General features: G+C 38.7%; 1 gene segment (V, D, J or C); it reads left to right on the forward strand.

Moving 5' to 3' along the window:
• Positions 1-1,030: 1,030 nt before the first annotated feature.
• LOC122905390 overlaps positions 1,031-24,388 on the forward strand; it is a 33,814-nt gene continuing 10,456 nt past the window's right edge. Inside the window, 1 exon segment of the C gene segment in view lies at positions 1,031-1,076. Within this exon segment, the coding sequence occupies positions 1,031-1,076 (46 nt within the window).

Here is a 24,388-nt window from a genome sequence, read left to right on the forward strand (position 1 = left end):
GTGTACAGAGCCCCTGAGCTGTCAGGGACAGCCTTGCTGCTGACAGCCAGTCTGGGCAGCAGCACGAGTGTCTGTCACTGTCGGTGGATGAATTAATGCAGTGGCTGCAACCAGGGGCACCAAGAGCAGCACCGAGGAGCAATGAACTGGGGGGACAGACAGATGGACAGACATGGATTGGCAGGAAAGCTCTTCCATGTATATGAATGTACATATGCATATTCACAAGCAAATCTCTGTAGTTTTTACAGGTACGTATGACACCAGGCCTATCAGTTTATTTTCTCATTTGAGGCTGGGGAAATGGGGCATTGCAAGGATAAGCTACTCACCGAAAACTACCACTCACACTAAGTACACAGTTGGAAAAAAAACAGTTTTCCTGCTTTGTATTTCTGGGCCCTTCCACTCACTAAGTGACTGTTTGCTGTAAGAGACTTCACTGACCTGGTGAGCAATACTGAAGATGATCAGGTGCAGGACGTACCTGCAATGGCCAGGAGGGGGTGGTAGAAGTCAGTGTAAGTAATAAGTAAAACAATGCAGTTCTTAAAAGGGAAGCACATTATGGGGGGGGGGGGGCATATTATTTAAAACAAATAAGAAACCTATCTAACCTATTAGGTTATATCACAATTCGCATTCAAAGCAACAACTCAGAGAGAACATAAATTAATATCTCAGTGAAAAACATCTAAGGAGGTTACATACCGCACATGCTTCATTAACCTATTAACATGGCTGACTTGAAGTTCTCGGTGAGCTCTTCTTAGTGGGGCTACTCAACCTCCTGAAGACTCTGTCATCTTCAGAATGGGATGAATTACACCTACTTTACACTTGCAAGGAAGGAATCCATATGTACCATGTATGGCATTCAATAAAGTGTATTTGACATTATTTAATGGATCAATGATTACTGTTAATGAACTTAAAAAAAAAATCAGTCTCTCTAAAAGGCAAGCAAGCATTAATGCACCAGTGCTAGAAGAATTTCTACTGTGTTCTGAGGTCTAGCACTGTTACCGGAATGACGGCTCTTCAAGAACAGCTTATGCTCTTTGCTCCCTTGACATGTGAGAGATATTGCTAAGTTCTGCAACCTCTCTGAAATCTTTCTCATGATCTTACTTACTCTTAATCTTTAGAGCTTAAACATAACTCTCTCTGTCTCTGTGTATGTGTATATATATATATATATATAGAGAGAGAGAGAGCTCTACATCTATAGAATGATTGCTGTGACAGGTTTTGCATTTGTTAGTCTTGTGTTTAAATCAAGGATCCATTACTTATGTGACTGCACAGATGAAATATTTTAAGATTTCAATGAGCTGCTCTGCCAGATGTGGTTGTTATAACTATGTTCATCTGTTATTATAAGAAACAAGTGGTTATAAGAATCACATCAGACTGACTGATAATATTGATTTACAAAGCAACCAACTCAGCCCAATCCTAGGCCCATGGTGGATGGTGTCTGGAAAGTGAGCTTTATTATCATTTCCAGGGATTTTACCAAGGACACACATCCGCCAGGTGGGCAGGGCATGGACTAGAGCCGTCATTCTATCCTTGTCAGTGCAATAAATCTTCCCAGGGTTAGGAGGTATTACTCAGACTCTCCCAAGTGTCCCATTTGGCAGCTCTGAACTGAGAAGGACGTCCCCCTTCAGCACATCATTGATCAGATGACATCGTTGGCTGTGGAAGGAGCTGGGCTCTCACGCTGAGCCCCATGGCTGGTCATTCCCGAGGTCAGCAGGTCTGGAAGGCTGCCAGGTACATGGAGTCAGTCTGAACCTGCTGTTCCCTGCAGACCGCAAGCACTGGCAGCCTCAGATCTTGTGGGAAAAGCAGGCAGACGGGAAGCTTTGGCTGAAGTTCTGAAGTCGATTCCTCTTATTACCATTTTGTTTTAAGAATACTCTTGCTGCTTTAGTGTGATGACAATTTTATATTTTTCTAATTTTGAAACCACAAGTTGGAAGGACTTCCAGGGCTGTAAGACACTGAGATTGCCCAGAAGAGTCTGCTCTCAGAGCTGCTCCTGGGGCAGCCTCCTGTCCCAGACACATGGGGTCCCTGAGGAAAGGATGCTCAGCCAGAGTCTCTTCCCTTCCCCCTTCCCAGCTTCTGTGACCACACCTGTTATTCTCCTACAGAGAATAAGGAAACCATCTGTGCAGTCCCTGAAGGTCCACCTCGTAATGCCCAGGGCAAGGTAAGGAGAGGACCACTGTCCACGTGGAGGAGCAAAAGAATAAAAATCAAGTAGTAGTCAAATAACTGGGTTATATTTGCCCCAAAATAAGTAAAACAAATTGCAGAGTTGGCAGATTTTATCTGGTTCCTTTCATTTCACCTTCCACAAAGTCACCAAAGTCCCATCTTTAACAGAACAGGATATGCCCTGTTCCCTCAGTAAGAAAACAGGAAACTGGACAAGTATTGAGAAATTATTGTTAAATGTTGTGCTTTTCTAGTTGACCAGCTTAATAGAGAGGAGCGTATAGATTATTTTTAATGCTTTTGTTCTTCAGTTAAATGAAGAATTCTGAGGTATTTGTCGAGTTATTACGTAAGTCATCACCACCTAAGTATCAAAAAAAATAAAGAGATCTCTATCTCTGTGTTAATAAATGATTACAGGGCCTTATGAACCAGTATTATGATGAATTCAATTCAGTGTTCTTGATGTTCTTTAATACAATAAATAAGTATACACTAGTGAACCAATCCTAACTCTTACAAAAAGAAAGTAGAGAAATGCCTGCCACTTTCATAATGTCAACGAAAATCCAGCTTCTCATATTGGTTATAATCGATGTATCTTTTCTGTCCTTCCTTCATCTACCTTTCTGTCATGCATGAGTTAAAATTTAAATGTTTGATCACAAACTGATCATCCCTACCTACTGTGAGTTCTGTCCCTTTGGTTGTTTTTTTTTTTTAACTTTTAAGTTGAAGTTACCAAACAGTTACCAAAAATCTAGTTTTATTCTGGTAGTAGTAGAATTAGTATTTATAATCCATAGGTCAATAGATTTCTTTGATTCTTTCCTTTGTTCATTCAAAGAAAAAGAGTTAAGCTCTTTATGAAAATTAATAAACATAATGTTCCAGATAAGATGTTAATAATAGCTATTTTTTACTGAAAATTCCTTATATACTAGGTAGGCATTATATTAAGTAGTTTATACACGTCTTACGGTGTATTGCCTCAGTATCAGAGGAAAGAGAAAAGGGACTCTGATGGATATCAATATACCCCCCACAGATGTCACTAATCCTGTCCTAAGTGTCTAGTTTGAAATAATTTCCCATTGACTTGCATTCCTAGTTATAGACTATTTTGTGAAATGGTATGATTATCTCAGAGAGAAATAAGCTGTTCAGGGATTTTCAGTAGTTGTGAAAAGCTCATTCTGAAGGTGCTGGCAATGAACAAAATGGAATTCCATCCATTTAGCTGCCAGATAATATGTTTGATGTTCAGTCTCTGGAGGAAATCTCGTGATCAATGTGAAAATCTTACAAGTGTTCATATATCATGGCAGAAAGTACTGATGCTTCAACAAGAACAGAAGCTTCAGGGTGGAAACTCTACATCCCATGGCATGGTGTGAGTCAGTGGTGGTGGGTTCAGGGCTGGTTGTTGCACAAGAAGGTTCTGATGAAGAGACCGATCCCAAAGACTAGCAGGGCAAACGGCTGGAAGAGGGTGGGAGGAAGAATGGAAGAAGGAACTCTCTCCCCATGCATAGTGATGTCATCATGAGAATGAGCAGGAGACAGACAGAGAAACAGAAATGGTGAGCAATGTGCAAAAGGAGATTGTCCTAACTTGAAAAAAGCTGTTCCAAACCAGAGGAAAGTATTTTCAATTGGTAAGGTTAGCACCTCCCTCCAAAATCAGAATGAGGAAGAAATGACGTGTATTTGTTATCAACAATAATGACACTTTCTTTCCCTGTAGCAAACCTGGAGTTGCAGCCTCTGTTTGGCATTACCAGTGTGCCCTGCTCATATATGCCTAAGTGTGGGGGCATGATGGGGGCCAAAACCCATCCCATGTCCACCCTCCTCTATACCCTGAGCAGGGCTGTGTCAACCTGGAGCAAAAGTGCCTTTTTCTAATAATTCTGCAAAGGATGTGGCCTGTTTTATTTTCTGAAAAAAGGAAACATCTGTACTACAGAGACTGTTCAGAAGGTAGTGACTACATAGAACTATGTAGACAAGATATAGCATTATAAAAACCTTAATCTGGGAAGCTTTCTGACTCTAAAAATAAACTAATTTACAAAAAAGTATTGTCAAGGAACCAATGAAAATACTATTGTTTGAATCTAGGAATCAAATTTTACAATTTAAAGCCTTGAGAAAAACTGACCATCATGAGCAATACAGTAAAACAGAAACAACAACAAAAGTCAGTGTTTGATAGACCCCATGGGTCCTGGACTGTGGAGTCAGAATAGATCAGCTGGAGCATCTCCAGTTGTCTTCTGTGGTGGAGATGCTCCCTCCCCAGTAACTGCTTTGAGATTAAGAGATGAGAAATCCAAGAAGTAAGCATACAGCCTAGAGGAGGACTCAGTATTCTTTTAAATTTCACATCTGTCTCTACTCCTTACCATGAAATAATTGGGACAATTAATTTAGAAAAGTCTTCCTTGACACCCATTTGCAATATTTCTATCTATGCTAGACATACCTGTTTCTGCATATCTGTCAGTGTCTGTCTCCATATCTGTCTCTATCTACATATCTGTGTCTATATCTCTGTCTCACTCTCTCTCTTTCCAGTTAGTAGCCAAAATGATACAACCAGAAATATCTATATCTATATCCACAGTAGAAACAAGGATAATTACTCAACGCTGTACCTACCAAAAAAAAAAGTGATTTATTGATACAAAAAAAAAAATGTATCTGGCTTTGGGTATCTGATGTGTCAGATGTATTTGGTCTCTTATGACACATGCTTAGAGACAATATGATGAGAACAAGGAATAGGTAGCACTGAGACATCCTGTCCCCTCTACTGAAATTCTTTGTATACAGTCCAGAGAACACAGTAGATGAAGCCACACGCAAATGTACAAAGTATTAGAGGAGCCCGACAGTCAGCCCTAGGAACCTCTCTTCAGTTCTGGACTCTCATAATTTCTACAGGACAACCTAGCCCCAGTCTCTGCCTCAGCCTCAGCCCCCACCCTGTGCTCCCTGACAGGTACCCCAGTCCTAGAATCAAGGGGAAAAGAAACAGACAGTCACCAGCTGTGCCTTCAGGATGCCAGGCTTCCTGCTACAACTTCCCATTGACCTGATTGCCTACTGTGGAGAGCTTCTGCCTGAAGTTGTTGAAAAGTGCTTGAGAGTCAGGACATATCAGTTCTTTTCCTGAGATTTCCAGGGAATATCTATGGTTCAGGCTGCATGAGAAGGGGCTTGAAATGGAGAGAGGGCACAGGACTGAGGTCATAGACATGACAATGAGATCCAGGTGTGGTGCCAAATGAAGGAAGATGAAGACCAGTGCTTCTGGGATACAAGTGCTCCCAAGTAGGACCTTTTTCTCTGTGTCTGTGACCTTCCCAGGGTCTGCGCAAGCCTTGTCTCTAGTGCAGCCTCCATACTCACTTGCTGAATTAATCTGTGAATCAGTGAATCTGTGAATCAGTGAGGAAGCACATTGAGAGTGTTTCCTGTAATGAATCTTAAGCACGCATTCTGGTACATTGAGAGAAATATATAGACCCCTCTGAAAATACATACATACCTACGTACATATACATGTATATTCTTATTACATAGTGGTATATAATATATTATATATTAAAAGTACATATAGAAGAAATAGAATATCTTATTTAAGATTGTGGGTTCTAGATATAAATCTTCTGGTACAGATTATTGCTCTGCCCTTACTCATTTCAGACCTTTGATAAAATAACTGGTGTGTCCAAAGCCTCCATTTTCTCATATGAAATATGGAACCAATAATAAAATCACCCACTTAGTAGGCTTTGTGAAGATTAAATGAGATAATGGAGTCAATGCATTCACCTATCATGGGGAAAATGCCTTCAATATTGAAAGCTATTAAAGTTATGAAAAATAAAGAAAATAAAATCTCTGTTTCTGAAAGTGTTTAAAATAATAAACAATTGCCTTTGTTTACATCCATGTTTGAAATAATTGAAATAATTTTGAAATAATTCAAAATGAGAAAATACATTTTTCCATGAATGTGTCTGAAATGACCATTTATCTCCCCTCTTGGCTCCTAGCATCTGAAACTCTCGTCTATGTCCAGGAAATATCACACCTTACGAATCTGAGTGAAAGAAAGAGTTTGTTCACAGTATAGGAAGGAAAAAAGTCAGATACTGTTTCTCAACCTTTCTTAAGCTATAGTCAGGTAGAAGAGACATTCATACAACTGCTACCTCTTCATACAACACATACACAGAGACACACATATGCACAAACACACAGGACAGAGAGTGATGCAAATGCATATACACACTCATCCATGCACACACACACACACACACACACACAGATGCATGCAGACATAAACACAAATACAGACACAGGGACTGTAAGGAAATGCCTAGCAGCCATGGTGGACCAGGGGACCTCTCTCCAGAGTGACCATGGGTGCCTTCCTTCTGTCTCCTAGTCCTTTTCATTCCCAGGATGAAACTTCCTACATAGAAAGAGTCACTCTTCTAAGTTGTAGTCCATTGGCCTTCTGGTCTACCGTCCTCCACCTCTACAATATTCAACTACCCAGTATGGATCACTTCAGAAATGGTATTTATTGGAAAGGAGGCAAAATAGAACAGCTGCCTCAGGAGGAAAACTCAGCCATCCTGGCTTCTTCCTCTCTTTTCTCCTCAGGCAGGACTCAAGCCAGAGTTCACATCAACTCCACATGGTATGTGACAGAGCCACACATAAGTTTTAGGCAGAACTGTTTCAAGTTTTAAGACATGCATACATTTAGAGAAAACCATATGGAAATCATAAAATGCCAGCTAAAATGCTTTGCTGAAGAAAAGATGGAGGAAAACAGGAATATGGAAAAATAAATGCATAAACATAAAGTACTAATAATATGTGACTGATTTTCAAGGTTAGTACTTCAAAGGGTTCACCATAGATTTTTCATATGAAAATTTGGTGTAAATAATAATGGTTGACAATATGAGGATATTGAATTTGTGGAATGATAATAGTAGAAAACATATGTAATTATTATCAAAAGTTTACTGTATTTCAAAACCTGGACTAGCAGTTATTAGACTGAAAGACTCTCATTTATTTAATGTACACTAACTTCTGTGATAGGACTGTTATCACATCTTTTTTCAGATGAGGATTTTTTTTTTTAAGATTTGTTTATTTGACAGAGATTACAATTAGACAGAGAGGCAGGCAGAGAGAGCGAGAGGGAAGCAGGATCCCCGCTGAGCAGAGAGCCCGATGTGGGACTCAATCCCAGGAACCTGAGATCATGACCAGAGTCGAAGGCAGCGGCTTAACACACTGAGCCACCCAGGTGCCCTCAGATGAGGATTTTTGAGGCAGAAAGAGATTAAGAAATCTGCACAGATTCAGGCAGTTCCTACGTGACATGTAAAAATTCTTCAGTGACATGTTAAGTTGCACAAAATATGAAATGAACTGAAAGAAGAAGAATGCAAAACTCTGTGTATATTGCACCTGTCACTCATGAAGGAATTTGTAGCCCACGAAATAATATTTATGTCTATGTATCTGCAAAGAAGAAATTGAGAAATCCAGAGACCATAATGGAGAGAGTTTTTGCTCCTGGTGAGATGCTCAAGGGAATTTTTATCATCATCTTTGTCTTTTTCTCTGTTTCTTCAAGGATGATATTTAACCACGTGTCCTACTTAGCAGCTTTGTGAATTTCCTTGATTCAGTTGTCACTCCTCTGACCCTCGCTGTCCTGTTCTATGGAGTGAAAACTACAAGCATCCATATCATGTAATTGCTGTGAGGATGGACAAGGTGAAGGACATCTAGAATAAAACTTCAAGCATAAAAAATACTCGTTAAGTATTAACTCATTGAGAAGGGCAGAGCAGCAAGAAGCCTACAAAACACAGTGCCCTCCTTCCCTACAAGTCTAACCATATCTGCTTAAAATTGGGACTTAGTAAAAATATCAGAGAATGTCTGCTTCCCTGACCTTTCACTACCACATTAGCAAACCTTGGGCAAAAGTCACAGGGGGACAGAGCTCAGAGAGCTTTGAGAAACAGACCCTTTCTGGGGAGCAAAACAAGGAGAGGACTCTAAGACAGGCAAAGAGACAAAGACAAAATACAACTAGAGGACTTTTAGGTGTCTGAACTCTGACAAGAAGAAATTTCAACCCTCATCACATAGTAACAACGAACTTCAAATCCAGCCTACTTCTGACCACGTAACCAAGCCCAAGTGACCCAAAGTCACTTTATCTTTATCCTTACCTCTGTGGGGACTAGGTTGGCTTTTAGACATGTGAATTTTTTTCTGTTTCTCCATCTATAAGAAGTTTCCTGGGAAGGAAGCCCTCCCAGTGTGTACAATGTTATACAATGAATGGAGGAATGAAGGAATGAATGAATGATGGAAATAACTTCTTTGAATTCTTACTCAGCCACTTAACTGACACAATCCAGGGAAGTTACTTAGTCTTTGTCAAGGGATTGTTGGGGACTGAAGAAGGTTGCATACAGAGCAGGTGTAGCACAGGGTCAATATATCACAGCAGACCCTTTCTGACTCTTAATCACAGCTTCATAAGCTGTTAGAACAGGAAGGGCCTTTTGTACATATGTAGGTTAATGCTCACACAGCAGATGGGATGTGGGAAACCAGGAAGGGTAAATGCCTTGTCCAAAGCTAGTTATCCACAGAGGCAAGGTCACAGGTGTATTTCCAAAGATCACAGAATAGCCTCCAAAAAGCTGCTTCTTTTCAACGTAACAGAGGGTTTGTTTTCCAATTTGAGTTTTAATAAGGAATCTATTTTTCTGTGGGAGATAGAAATCTACAATTTTTTCCTTTCGTTCCAGGAAAATATTATCATCACAGAAGTATTTTCTGCTTTTGCTTTCCCTGGTAAAGCTTTGTGTTGCTGAATGGTAAAAGTGGCTTACTAAAAAATGGAGACCATTGTCCACATTTTTCAAGTATATTTCTGTTGACATGTTAGCTTTTTCAGTTAGTGAAGCCTGTCCCCCTCAGAAATATAGCCGTAAACTGCTGACACAGTAGGCTGGTGTTTGTGAGAACAGAAGAAGTTTCCTTTGATGCATCTCTGAGCAGTTTCACACACTTGAACACCTGGAAATCAAAACCTCTTCATTCTCTGAACACTGTTTCTGATAATTTAGAAAAGTAATTTAGACCAAGTTCAACACTTGGTCCTGACCTATCTATATTTCTTTCTTTCTTTCTTTCTTTCTTTCTTTCTTTCTTTCTTTCTTTCTTTCTTCCTTCCTTCCTTCCTTCCTTCCTTCCTTCCTTCCTTTATTTCTTTCCTTCTTTCATTGTTTTGCTTTCTTTCCCCTTCCCTCCCTCCCTCCCTCCTTTTCCTTCTTTCTTTCTTTCTCTCTCTGTCTCTCTCTCTTCCTTCTCCCTCCCTCCTTTCCTTTCTCTTTCTTTTTATTTGCTTTCTTCATCTCTATTTTCTATCAGCATTTTCCATGATTACTTCCTCCATCAAAGCAGACATTTAGATTAATCAATCTGAGGAAAACTTATAAAATATCAGATGCCATGAAACCTATATTCAAGAACTTTTAATGTCCTCAAAAGACCAAACTGCCAGTACAAGCTTTCTACCTGCTGGCCCTGACATGAACCTCAGGAGAAGGCTTATGTTTCTGTAGAAGCTCTAATCAGTGTGGTAACTGTTAACCTGGCTGGATCAAGAAATCTGTGGAAGGAACTAAGCTTATAATAACTTCTCCTGATGAGTAACTTTGTTATTTTTAGGAACTGTGAATGAAAAACCCGATAGATATTTTTTAGAAAAAAAAATCTAGAATCAATTAGCATTTAGACAGGGATTTTGCAGCTAAAAAATGTTTCCATATATAGCAACAAAATTTGTCACTATATATGGAAATAAAACTACTTTGTGAATGGATTATTTACTTCCTTGTTTGAAAGCATATTGAAATTCTACTTGTAGAAAATATACACAAAAAGCTATAGATGCAGGCTTTCTTCAAGATGTTTTTCATGTAGGTAGCCTTTTTTTTAAAAAGATTTTATTTATTTATTGGTCAGAGAGAGAGAGAGAGAGAGAGCAAGCACAGGCAGAGAGACAGGCAGAGTCAGAGGGAGAAGCAGGCTTCCTGCCGAGCAAGGAGCTCAATGTGGGACTCGATCCCAGGATGCTGGGATCGTGACCTGAGCCAAAGGCAGCTGCTTAACCAACTGAGCCACCCAGGCATCCCTGTAGGTGCCCTTTTAAGTGAGAAACTCTTTGATGAAGTACCTATAGTCTTAATAGTGCTCCTTTCTTAATGAATAGTGTTCTTTTCTCTAATAATCTGCAAAGCCTATATGATTGGTTTTGATCTCATCTTCAAGAGCAGTGCAAAAGTTAACTCTTATAGTGGATAATTATAGAACATCAGTAAATCAACATAATGTTATTACTCTGGTTTCTTAGTGGATAGGCTGAGTTTAGTCAATATCCGTGCTCTTGTGGCTCTTGTGATATTGCTTAGAGATGGTCCAGTTTAATGGAATTTGTGAGCTCAAAAAATCATTTCATCTCCAGAGTCCATGAAAAGAAGCTGTCAGCATGGTTTTACATCCTTGTTTGTTCATTTATTGAAGACAGTTTTTATGCTTGACTCCAGAGGTAAAAGGGTGCACAAGACACAGTGGCAACACTCAAAAAGCTTGTAGCCTAGTGGATAAGTATTCTAGATTGCAACTTGATGGAGCCCCATGTATTTTGTCTTGTGATTGCCAGACACATAAAATGTTGGACTCAAGAGCTCCTTTGCTTTCTTAATTTATATAATAAATAATTATTGTTTATAAAATCTACATTTCCTGTGGAAAATTTGATAAAGGGACCCCAAACCATTCAATTAAAGACAATAATACTATTAATTAATATTTAGTGAGAGTCAGACACCATACTGCCTTATTTCTGTGCCTTATCTCAATCCTTAACAGCATTATACATGGGATTTTCTCATTCCAATTTCACTGATGGGAAACTGAGGCTTAGAGAGTTCATTTATTTGCCTACATTCACATGACTAGTTACTATGGCAAAGTTTGGGACCCAATAGATACTTGTTTGCTCCTTACTGCATGGTCTAACCATTATATGCTATGAGAAACATTAAGCCGTAAGTGTATTCTGAATATAGTCTTTTGTCGTCTGACCTTTTAAATAGACTTTGCAGTTGAATGTGTAATAGTGATAGCTCAAAATCTGTGTGACTCTTCATGCAGAAAACAATGCTTCTGTTTCTAATCATGGCACTAAAATTGCTTTTCTTCTTCCCAAGACATCAAGTAAGTCATGTTGAATATGCATTTATTAAATTCTCACAATGTGATGCTTAGGGTATTTTTATAAAGGGACAAGTCCTTTTGACACCATTCCTTTCAAACTTTCTGCATGGGCATCAAATCTGCTTGGACTGTGAAAGCTGGCAGAAGAACAGGAGCAGTTGTACTGTATGCAGGACTCAGCTGCAGAACTCAGAGCTGCATTTGCACTCCTGCTGGGACAACAGCAGAAAGACCAAACTGAATTAAGATCTTCTGATGAGTAGCTCAGGGTTTTAAATCGATATCCTGAAACTTGTTGGGGGTAATCTGAAGTTCTAAGGAACAGTCTTTCAGCAATAAATGGGTTAATATTTCTCACTCTTTAATAACTCATCTGTTCTTGCATCAGTGAGGACTGAATTCTGGAAAGTATTTAATTTATAATCAAGACAGATAACCACTCTTCAGTGTGTAGAGATAAAAAGTATATATATATACACCTATAGAATATTAAACACTGATATATTGAATTTTTAAATATTAACTTAAAAATATTTAATTTTTAAACATTTATTTTTAAATATTATTTCTATCTTTATTCCTGTTAAAATCACAGAAATAGTAACTGTAAATTACACTCTAGGAAAAGAACTGATATGATACATGAAAACCTTTTAAGAAAAAAGATTTGGAAGTTTCAGAAACATGGTGACTAAAGGTAAAATCAGACTCTCCAATGTGTGTGATTGAGATGGGAAAGACAGACGCAAGCTGTCCAGGCAGAAGAGGGGTCAGGTCATCCATTCTTGACTATGCTCATATCTAATGTGATTTTGCTTGAGATTTATATTTGTTTAATGTTAGCAGTGTCTATTTATATATATATATTTATAAAAATATTGAAAGAATATGGGCACATTTTAAAGGAGTCACACAGGAAGTTTTCTGTAAAAGCTTTTCAGACAGTGTACCTGGAGTATCTGGTTGGCCATAAAAGTGTTTGGTCCTGGCACATTGCTCAGGGTTACAGGAAGATATTTTTAAATTCTACCCTATAAGGTAAGGAAAGGAGGTAGGTGATGGGGGTTGGGGGCGGCAGGCTAGGTGTTGGTGCTGACTCAGAGTTCTAGGATTGGTCCGAATTTGGTCATAAATAGCAGTGGGTTACTAGGAGAGGTTGTTGACTTTGTCCCAGTCTTGGGGGTAATTGCTACCTGATCTAGCTTGGAGGACATTAACAAGGACCTAGCTAGCTAGAGCATCTGGAGTTCCTAAGTGGTAGAGCCGTTAATCCCTTAGGGATTTCTGTGTTGAGAGATTTGTAAAGAAAAAAAAAAAAAAAAAAAGAAATTTGTGTATCTTATTTATTAGATTCGAAAAATAACCAAAGGAAAGGAATGAACAATAATTGATAAACTTGCATTTTTGTCTGAAGTCAATTCATATCAAGTATTGACATATTTAACTGCAGACATATCCAGGAATGTCATAAGCTAGGTTTGGTTTTTCCAAATTCAGCCTAGTAAATTTTTTCATCCTTCATTAGACTTAGAGGTAAAAATTTGTGTGGATAAGGGAGAACATCTCACACGGATGTTTCTACCCTACAGGATCTAGTTGATTAAGTGTTTTCAAAGAATTTTCATAGGGCTGGTGAAACTTTGGAAAAATGAAAGGAATGATATATTCTGGTGTTTTGCTTGTTGTCATCCTAGGCACACGTGAATCCACAAATTGAAAAGCAACATTCTAGTCCTTTTTTTTCCCCAATTGACTGCAATATAAACTTTACAATCTAATTAGATAATGGTGACACAGAGGTAATTCAGAAGGTCCTAAAAACTCTTTTTTTGGGGAGATTGTGGTGCAGAGAAAAATGTGGACTGTGAGTCAGGATTTATCACTTTCTAGTAATCATTCTTCAGCAAATAAATTTAGATTCATTGGTTATCACTTTCTTAAAATTATAAAAATAATATATACCCATTAGGGAAAAATTGGAAAAGAGAAAAAAAATTAAGTATTGAAGATGTAATGACACGTATTCTCTTAACATTTGTTATATTTCTGTCCATTCAGTCTGTCAATGTAGCCACCATCTCAAGTAGATGTTGTGGACCTAAATGAAATTAAATATGAAAATATCTATTGCATAAGTTGGGACATGATCCATCATTACAAAAGTCAGTCCTACAAATTTCAATCACCCAGTGGAGTTCTTCTTAAATCAGGAGTATACAAAAATGTGTTAATTTTGATCTAGTCTACAGATCACTTTAGAACATTTGGTCAGAATTTGCAGAATACTTTCAATTTTAAGACTCACTGTTACATGTTTCTAAAAATAAGCAGAATGTAGTAAGCAGTACCTCATATATTGTTAGCCTCAACCTAAACTGATTTTCCAGTGGAAACGTCTGGATGTAAACAAGGGAGAGGTTTTATAATTGAATATATAAAATTACACTAATGTACATAAAAATCAAATATTCACCTTTTAAATAAAATGAATAACATGTTTTATTTTTTATTTATTTGAGAGACAGAGCATGCACACATGAGAGAGAGACAGAAAGAGAGAGAGTACAAGAGCTGGGGGGAGAGCAGAGAGAGAAAGAGAAGCAGACTCCCAATGATCAGGGATCCCAAGCAAGATTCTCTATCCCAGGACTTTGGGATTATGATGCTGGTCAAAGGCAGACACTTAACAGATGGAGCCACCCAAGTATCCATCAACTATTAACTTTTAATAGTTTATATCTTCATTGGATTATGCCTATAAATTAAAACTGTATTGTTACAAATATCACCTGAGAATACTGCTTTTTTTGCCTTAAATTTCTATAAAAATTGTGTTCAGATTCTTCACATGCATCTAAAATGTATACATTAGAACAAATCTCTGAGTCATCTTAGGGTCGAAATGTAAGTTTGGGGATACCTTTATGATGAGAGCATTGGATATTTAATTGAAAGAGACATTTATCCACTTAGAAAATAAAAGCATGTTTTCATTTAATCAGTCATTTTGTATATGTACAATGTAAGCATTGTACATATTATATTGTATAGAGACTATAGTCCCAGGTAATGTTTACCAAATCCATATGAAACTTCTTATTATTTTTTCCTATTGGTACTACCTCTAAACTGTTTTAATTGAGTTTATTTCAGGTTGATATCTTGTCCAAGTGCATTGTTTAATCAAAGTAGAGTATTAGAAGATCATTTTTAAAATGAGAAGTCACCCAAACTGAAACATAAGGCAACCTCTGTTTAATGAGGCGTAATTTTGGGGATAAAATCTTCCTCCTATGCTCTGGCATTTCGGGGTATTTGAATTCTGAATGTTTTATATTTATATCACAGAGTGGGATTTGCAAACATCTTCTCCCATTATTCTTTTTTTTAAATCATTACATCATTAGTTTTTGATGTAGTGTCTCCCATTTTTCATGTCAACTTCAAGGTAGACCTCACTAAACTATCAAGCTCCGGGGTAGAAACAGAAACAGGCTCTAATGTAAAAACTATTTCTCATTTACTTATACTGCCTATCTCCAAAATCTATTTGAGAAGGCCTAAAATAAAATATGCAAGTTCAGTTAGGCAATGATATAAAAATAGAAGACCAAAAGCGCTAAAGGAAATAGAAGAAAAAAGGCCCGTGGTTATCTAGTACAAAGCGAAAGGTACAATTTTATGTTCAAAGGTAGGAGAAACATGTATTAGAGTACATACTTTTTATTAAAAAATGAAGCACACCAAATTTTCACATATGTTGTTTTCCCCACCACAAAATGAGAAAAAAGACTTCAATGCATAAGGAGGAATGCGAAGTGAAAGAGAGGGCATTTCCTTCCACATGCATTTTACAAAATGGAAGAAATGATCTTTAACAAACGCATTTCATGCTCCCACTGCATGATGTCACGGACATCATGACATTTAATGTCATTCACAGATGGTGACCTTCAGCAGGCCTGGTCAGGCAGGTGACAGTCTAGCAATCTAACATGACATAGGTCCAATTGTTATCCCCAAATACTGCATTCCCATCAGTAAGGGAAAGTTTGGCCCCATGAGAATAAGATGTCATGTCAGAGTAACAATAATCACAAACAAATTGCTAATAATTATGGTAATGATAATTATAATTATAATGTCTCATTTTTGTAGCATGTTTAGATGTGGAAATCTTAGGAGAGATTTTTATACCTATCCTTCTGGTAAAGGTCGGCATAGACTACATTGTGCAAACACTGTTAAAGCATCCGACTTTGTGTCCAAGTGGATTTGCATGAAGTGCTCATGCAGAACATGTGTAATTGTCTTGAAAGAATTTGACTCAAGAAAAAAGTTGATCAAATAACTTGTGTGAGTTGACACAATGTCTTATCTGATGGTGAAAAGGTGTTGTCAGAGCGTCTGATCTTTGGACTCAGACTGACTTGAGCTTCAGTTCCACCACTTGTTGCTTTTGCAATCTTGAGTGATTATTTTCTGGTCTCAGCTTCCTAATCCAAAAGATGGGATAACAGGATGTATGAGCAGGGGGCATATGAAAATTAAATAAGAGACTGTAAATAAGGTACTTGGCACATAACACATAACAGGTGTTGCATAGATGTTGCCCCATTTTAAACCTAGAGGGAGAATTGCTTCCAGTATGGAGAATTGTATCCAGTATGGAGAGTGTTTTGTAACCAATCATATTGACAGATAAGAAATTCTCCAGAGCATTTGGCTCTACTTCTAACCACTGTAGTGGAAAATTACTTTACTGTCCACTGATGATACAAAAAACCTGAATTTAGACGTAGTTGTTTAATGGACTTTTCCCTCACTTGGCATAAAAATGATATTCAAATTTGGGATTTTTAAAAAAATTTTAAGTTGTAGCTACATAAACCTTAATCCTTTATCTTATGCTATCATGTCCAACACCAAAAAGTTTGGGCTTCATACTGGTATTCAGTAGAAAAACAATTAAAATTTTTAAATTTTGGGGGGGGGACAAGATGGCGGGGTACTAGGAAGAGGCGTCTTTTCAGCTGGTACCCCAAAGTGAGCTGATTACCTACCAAAGAACTCTGATCACCCATGAAATCAGCCTGAGATCAGAATTATACACGTCTGGATCTCTACAGGGGCAGAAGACGCCAGTGAGCAGGTAAAGCGGAATGGGAACAGCGGACTGATATCGGAAGATAAACAAAAGGGGGAGGGAGCCACCAGAGGCGACCGGTGCAAAAGTAATACCCCGATACGAGCGAGAGTGCCCTGCGTCTGGGGACCAGCAGTAACTCGGAGACTGGTTGAAAGCACTCCAAAAGAGCAAAGGATCGCGGGGGCAAATTGTGGGAATCGGGGCGGCTAGGGACAGGGGCTTAAGTCCCTGGTCCCAGACGGCCTACCAGGCGCGGAGGCAGAGAGAGTGCGGCGGGGAAACCGGCTCCTGGTCCCTAAGCCGCCAGCGAGCCCCAGAGCGCGGGGGTTCCGGCTCCTGTGAGGGGATGGGAGCTGCGCCGGTCTGCAGAACGCGCGCTAGCCCTACCACAAAGCTTGAGATGCGCACACACGTCGCTCCAGCTCTCCTGGGTTTCTAAGGCCCGGGGGCACTTCTTGACCCGGGCCATTGTTTCAAAGTCTAAGCCGCGTGCGCCCGCGAAACTCTTCCCTGGACAGAGGCGCGCAAAAGCCCAGCCTGCGGCTTACGGACCAGCGCCCCGTTCTCAGTGCCCCAGACGCGCGCCCGACCCACAGCCGCCTCTGAAAAGAGGTGCGCGCAAGCCTGGCACTCCCAGCCCGGGCCGGCGGCAAAATCTCAGTGTGCGATCGCTGCTTGGAACCTCTCTGGTGGTCAGGAGCTCCCAGACAGCCGCCACTGCCTTGGCTTTGGGGACGAGCAAAAGATCCTGCCCCCCCAGGGTCTTTAACTTGGAACCTGCACTGCCAGCGTCCAAGGGGGAATTTATTCAGCTTCTGCACCCAGACTGAGGCTTCTCTCTGAGACGGAGATCAGGAAGTGTTCCAGGGTGCACCTTGACTGCACCAGAGTTGATACATCCAGCTACATCTGTTCAGTCTTCTCCCACCAAAATGACTAGGAGGAGGAATGCCCAACAGAAGAAAAATACAGAGGATGGACCTTCTGCAATAGAGCTAACGGCTATCAACATAGACAATATGTCGGAAAGAGAATTCAGGCTAACAATTATCCAGGCAATAGCTAGGTTGGAGAAACCCATGGATGACCAAACAGAATTGATTAGAGCCGAACTGAAAGCGACCAGACAGGATGTTCACAATGTTAGGGCGGAGCTTAAAGCTACCAGGGAGGAGGTCCACAATGCTCTCAATGAGTTCCAATCCAATTTAACTCTCTCAAAGCTAGGGTAACTGAGACAGAAGATAGAATTAGTGATCTGGAAGACAAACAGATAGAGAGAAAGGATCAGGAGGAAGCCTGGAACAAACAGCTTAGATCCCACGAAAGCAGAATTAGGGAAATAAGTGATACCATGAAGCGTTCCAACGTCAGAATTATTGGAATTCCTGAAGGGGAGGAGAAAGAAAGAAGTCTAGAAGATGTCGTGGAACAAGTCCTTCATGAAAACTTTCCGAATCTCGCGAATGAAACCAGCGTTCATGTACTAGAGGCTGAACGGTCTCCACCCAAGATTATACACTCCAAAAAAACATCACGACACCTGATAGTCAAATTGAGAAATTATAATTGTAGGTATAATCTCTTGAAAGCTGCCAGGGCAAAGAGGCTCCTTACTTACAGAGGGAAGCCCATCAGAATAACGTCAGACCTGTCCACAGAGACCTGGCAAGCCAGAAGAGGCTGGCAAGATATATTCAGGGCACTAAATGAGAAGAACATGCAGCCAAGAATACTTTATCCAGCAAGACTGACATTCAAAATGGATGGAGAGATAAAGAGTTTCCAAGACCGGCAAGACTTAAAAGACTATGCAACCACCAAGCCGATACTGCAGGAAATATTAAGGGGGGGTGCTATAAAAGAGGAAAAATCCCAAGAATAGCATTGAACAGAAATATAGAGACAGTCTACAGAAAGAAAGACTTCAAAGGTAACTCGATGTCAATAAAAACGTATCTATCAATAATCACTCTCAATGTGAATGGCCTAAATGCACCCATAAAACGGCACAGGGTTGCAGATTGGATAAAACGACAGGACCCATCCATATGCTGTCTACAAGAGACCCATTTTGAACCTAAAGATACACGCAGACTGAAAGTGAAGGGGTGGAGAAGCATCTTTCATGCCAATGGGACTCAAAAGAAGGCTGGGGTAGCGATTCTCATATCAGATAAATTAGACTTCAAGCTAAAGACTGTAGTCAGAGACACAGAAGGACACTACATAATCCTTAAAGGGACTATCCACCAAGATGATCTAACAATTGTAAATATCTATGCTCCCAATATGGGAGCAGCCAATTACTTAAGAAAACTGTTAATCAAGATAAAGAGTCATATTGATATGAATACACTAATCGTAGGTGATCTTAACACGCCTCTTTCAGAATTAGACAGATCATCGAAGCAGAAAATCAATAAAGAAACAAGAGCATTGAACGACACATTGGACCAGATGGACCTCATAGATATATACAGAACATTCCACCCTAAAACAGCAGAATACTCATTCTTCTCAAGTGCACACGGAACCTTCTCCAGAATAGACCACATACTGGGTCACAAATCAGGACTCAGCCGATACCAAAAGACTGAGATTATTCGCTGCATATTCTCAGATCACAATGCTTTGAAACTGGAGCTCAATCACAAGGAAAAGTTCCGAAGGAACTCAAACACCTGGAAGCTAAAGACCACCTTGCTTAAGAATGCTTGGATCAACCAGGAGATCAAAGAAGAACTGAAACAATTCATGGAAACCAATGAGAATGAAGACACTTCGGTCCAAAACCTATGGGATACAGCAAAGGCGGTCCTAAGGGAAAAATATATAGCCATCCAAGCCTTGCTCAAAAAAATTGAAAAATCCAGAACACACCAGCTGTCTCTACACCTTAAAGAACTGGAGGATCAACAACAAACCAAACCAACTCCACACATAAGAAGGGAAATCATCAAGATTAGAGCTGAGATCAATGAGGGAGAAACCAGAGATACAGTAGAACGTATCAATGAAACTAGAAGCTGTTTTTTGGAAAGAATCAATAAGATCGATAAGCCACTGACTACACTAATCCGAAAGAAAAGAGAGAAAGCCCAAATTCATAAAATTATGAATGAAAAGGGAGAGATCACAACTAACACCAAGGAAGTAGAAACAATCATCAGAAGTTATTACGAACAGTTATATGCCAATAAGCTTAGCAACCTAGATGAAATGGATGCATTCCTGGAAAAATATAAACTACCAAAATTGAACCAGGAAGAAATCGACAACCTGAATAGACCGATATCTAATAACGAGATTGAAGCAGTGATCAAAAATCTCCCAAAAAACAAGAGCCCAGGACCTGACGGATTCCCTGGGGAATTCTACCAAACCTTCCAAGAAGAAATAACACCTATTCTCCTGAAGCTGTTTCAAAAAATTGAAGCAGAAGGAAAACTTCCAGACTCTTTCTATGAAGCCAGCATTACCCTGATCCCCAAACCAGGCAAGGACCATACCAAAAAGGAGAATTTCAGACCAATATCACTGATGAATATGGATGCTAAGATTCTCAACAAGATCCTAGCCAACAGGATCCAACAGCACATTAAAAAGATTATCCACCATGATCAGGTGGGATTCATCCCTGGGCTACAAGGATGGTTCAACATTCGCAAATCAATCAATGTGATACAACAAATTAATATGAGAAGAGAGAAGAACCACATGGTCCTCTCAATTGATGCAGAAAAAGCATTTGACAAAATCCAACATCCGTTCCTGATTAAAATGCTTCAAAGTATAGGGATAGAGGGAACATTCCTGAACCTCATCAAATCTATCTATGAAAGACCCACAGCAAATATCATCCTCAATGGGAAAAAGCTTGCAGCCTTCCCGTTGAGATCAGGAACAAGACAAGGATGCCCACTTTCACCACTCTTGTTCAACATAGTATTAGAAGTCCTAGCAACAGCAATCAGACAACAGAGAGAAATAAAAGGTATCCAAATTGGCAATGAAGAAGTCAAACTCTCTCTCTTCGCAGATGACATGATTCTTTATATGGAAAACCCAAAAGACTCCACCCCCAAACTACTAGAACTCATACAGCAATTCAGCAGCGTGGCAGGATACAAAGTCAATGTGCAGAAATCAGTGGCTTTCTTATACACTAACAAGGAAAATACAGAAAGGGAAATTAGAGAATCGATTCCATTTACTATAGCACCAAGAACCATAAGATACCTGGGAATAAACCTAACTAAAGAGGTAAAGGATCTATACTTGAGGAACTATAGAACACTCATGAAAGAAATTGAAGAAGACACAAAAAGATGGAAGACCATTCCATGCTCTTGGATCGGAAGAATAAACATTGTTAAAATGTCTATACTGCCTAGAGCAATCTATACTTTTAATGCCATTCTGATCAAAATTCCACCGGCATTCTTCAAAGAGCTGGAGCAAATAATCCTAAAATTTGTATGGAATCAGAAGAGACCCCGAATCGCTAAGGAAATGTTGAAAAACAAAAATAAAGCTGGCGGCATCACCTTACCTGATTTCAAGCTTTATTACAAAGCTGTGATCACCAAGACAGCATGGTACTGGCATAAAAACAGACACATAGACCAGTGGAACAGAGTAGAGAGCCCTAATATGGACCCTCAACTCTATGGTCAATTAATATTCGACAAAACAGGAAAAAATATACAGTGGAAAAAAGACAGTCTCTTCAATAAATGGTGCTTGGAAAACTGGACAGCTATATGTAGAAGAATGAAACTCGACCATTCTCTTACACCGTACACAAAGATCAACTCAAAATGGATAAAAGACCTCAACGTGAGACAGGAATCTATCAGAATCTTAGAGGAGAACATAGGCAGTAATCTCTTCGATATCAGCCACAGCAACTTCTTTCAAGATACGTCTCCAAAGGCAAAGGAAACAAAAGCGAAAATAAACTTCTGGGACTTCATCAAAATCAAAAGCTTCTGCACAGCAAAGGAAACAGTCAAAAAAACAAAGAGGCAACCCACGGAATGGGAGAAGATATTTGCAAATGACAGTACAGACAAAAGGTTGATATCCAGGATCTATAATGAACTCCTCAAACTCAACCCACACGAAACAGACAAACACATCAAAAAATGGGCAGAAGATATGAACAGACACTTCTCCAATCAAGAAATACAAATGGCTATCAGACACATGAAAAAATGCTCATCATCATTAGCCCTCAGGGAGATTCAAATTAAAACCACATTGAGATATCACCTTACACCAGTTAGAATGGCCAAAATTAACAAAACAGGAAACAACATGTGTTGGAGAGGATGTGGAGAAAGGGGAACCCTCTTACACTGTTGGTGGGAATGCAAGTTGGTGCAGCCTCTTTGGAGAACAGTGTGGAGATTCCTCAAGAAATTAAAAATAGAGCTTCCCTACGACCCTGCAATTGCACTCCTGGGTATTTACCCCAAAGATACAGATGTCGTGAAAAGAAGGGCCATCTGTACCCCAATGTTTATAGCAGCAATGGCCACAGTCGCCAAACTATGGAAAGAACCAAGATGCCCTTCAACGGATGAATGGATAAGGAAGATGTGGTCCATATACACTATGGAGTATTATGCCTCCATCAGAAAGGACGAATATCCAACTTTTGTAGCAACATGGACGGGACTGGAAGAGATTATGCTGAGTGAAATCAGTCAAGCAGAGAGAGTCAATTATCATATGGTTTCACTCATTTGTGGAGCATAGCCAATAGCATGGAGGACAAGGGGCGTTAGAGAGTAGTAGGGAATTTGGGTAAATTGGAAGGGGAGGTGAACCATGAGAGACTATGGACTCTGAAAAACAGTCTGAGGGGTTTGAAGTGGCGGGGGGGTGGGAGGTTGGGGTACCAGGTGGTGGGTATTATAGAGGGCACAGCTTGCATGGAGCACTGGGTGTGGTGAAAAAATAATGAATACTGTTTTTCTGAAAATAAATAAATTGGGGGAAAAAAAAAGAAAAGAATAAATGGATTCTCTTTTAGCATAAAATACCCTCATTGCATCTCAAAATCATATTATGCCCAATAAAAATACTATTAAGATAAAAAAAAAATTTTAAATTTTATTTAGAAAATACTTAGGAATATATTTAGAAATACAGTTATTACTTTTTTTTACTACCTTTAGATATAATTAGAAAAGTTATCAATTGAAAATTATATTTACATGAGAAATAGCTTTAAGTATTTTCAATTAAAATGAGAAGAATAAAATAGAGGAATTTTGAATTAATATTGATATGCAGATTCAAAGTCCCATACACAATTGAAAATTTCTTTGCATTTGGTTAATTTATATATAATTCATACTGCTTTATATTCATCAAATATGTAAACTTAGGCAATTTATCTGAAAAGTTTTCTGATTATGAATAATATAAATGTATTAGAAAAATTATTTTTTTAAAACCGGTTTCTATTTTGTAATCAATAAAATGATTGTGGCCAGAAAAAACACTCTTAATAAGTTTAAGAAACAATCGTGAGGGGCACCTGGGTGGCTCTTTAATTAAGTATCTGGTCATAATCTCATGGTAGTGGAATTGAGCCCTGAGCTCTGTATTGGACTCCAGGCTGAGTGTGGAGCCTACTCAGGATTCCCACTCTCCTTCTTGTTCTACCTTCCCCCACCTCTTTCTCTCTCTCTCTTTAAAATAAATAAATAAAATCCTTAAAAAAGGAAAATTGAAAAAAATAGGTAATATAATTCTGTAAAAATATAGGCACAAACCATATAAAATGAAGAATGTTACTTAATGTGCAGTTAACTACCACATTGAAAAGGTTATGGAAGTTCAAAATACCTTCTATCCTGAAAAGAATCAAACTTCAAGACTCTAGATAAGGAAAAGTGACAGGAGGTAGGCAGAATGTCTTACCATCCAGATTTTCCTAAGCTCATTATTGGATTATCAATTACTTTACTATGATGAATCAGAAGTATTCCTAACAGAAATCAAACTTCATAAGATGAAAATTAGATTTTTTAATGTATTGAGTAGGGGCAAGAATTATGGGAATACCAAGTACTTTGAAAAATAAATCTTCCTTTATATAACATGCTTTTAAAATTAAAAACCAAAATATATGGTTGAGAAAAAATACAGTGTCTTTCTATTATAATCAGTAAAATACTATTTGTACTATAAGGAAGATGTAAAAAATTAAAACAAGTGCTCATCTTGTTAAAACAAAAAACTCATCTAATATTTATTTATAGCATGAATTTTAAAACTCATCGTTGTTTGTTTACTCATTTAGTATAAAAATTGAGAGCTGTGGTGCAGAGGCAAAAATTCTAAAGAATTTTTTTCCCCTTCTCAAAGGAGAAATCCTAGTCTTTTCTTAGGAAACGGCCCATGAAATTATTATCCTAGCTACAAACTACTGGAAAGAGAAAATTAATAAAGCATTTGTGTTTCAGTTTGAACTCAAATTGGAAAGAGTATTACTATTTATAATTTGAATCATTAATTAATAATAAATATACAACCAAAGAATATCTCAGCATTCAAGTGATATGCCCTTTAGAACCATGATGTTTCTTTATATAATTTGACATTATATTTACAAGAAACTCTGACCAGAGCTGTTAACAT

Source organism: Neovison vison, chromosome 4 (genome assembly GCF_020171115.1).
Source record: "Neovison vison isolate M4711 chromosome 4, ASM_NN_V1, whole genome shotgun sequence".
NCBI lineage: Eukaryota > Metazoa > Chordata > Mammalia > Carnivora > Mustelidae > Neogale > Neogale vison.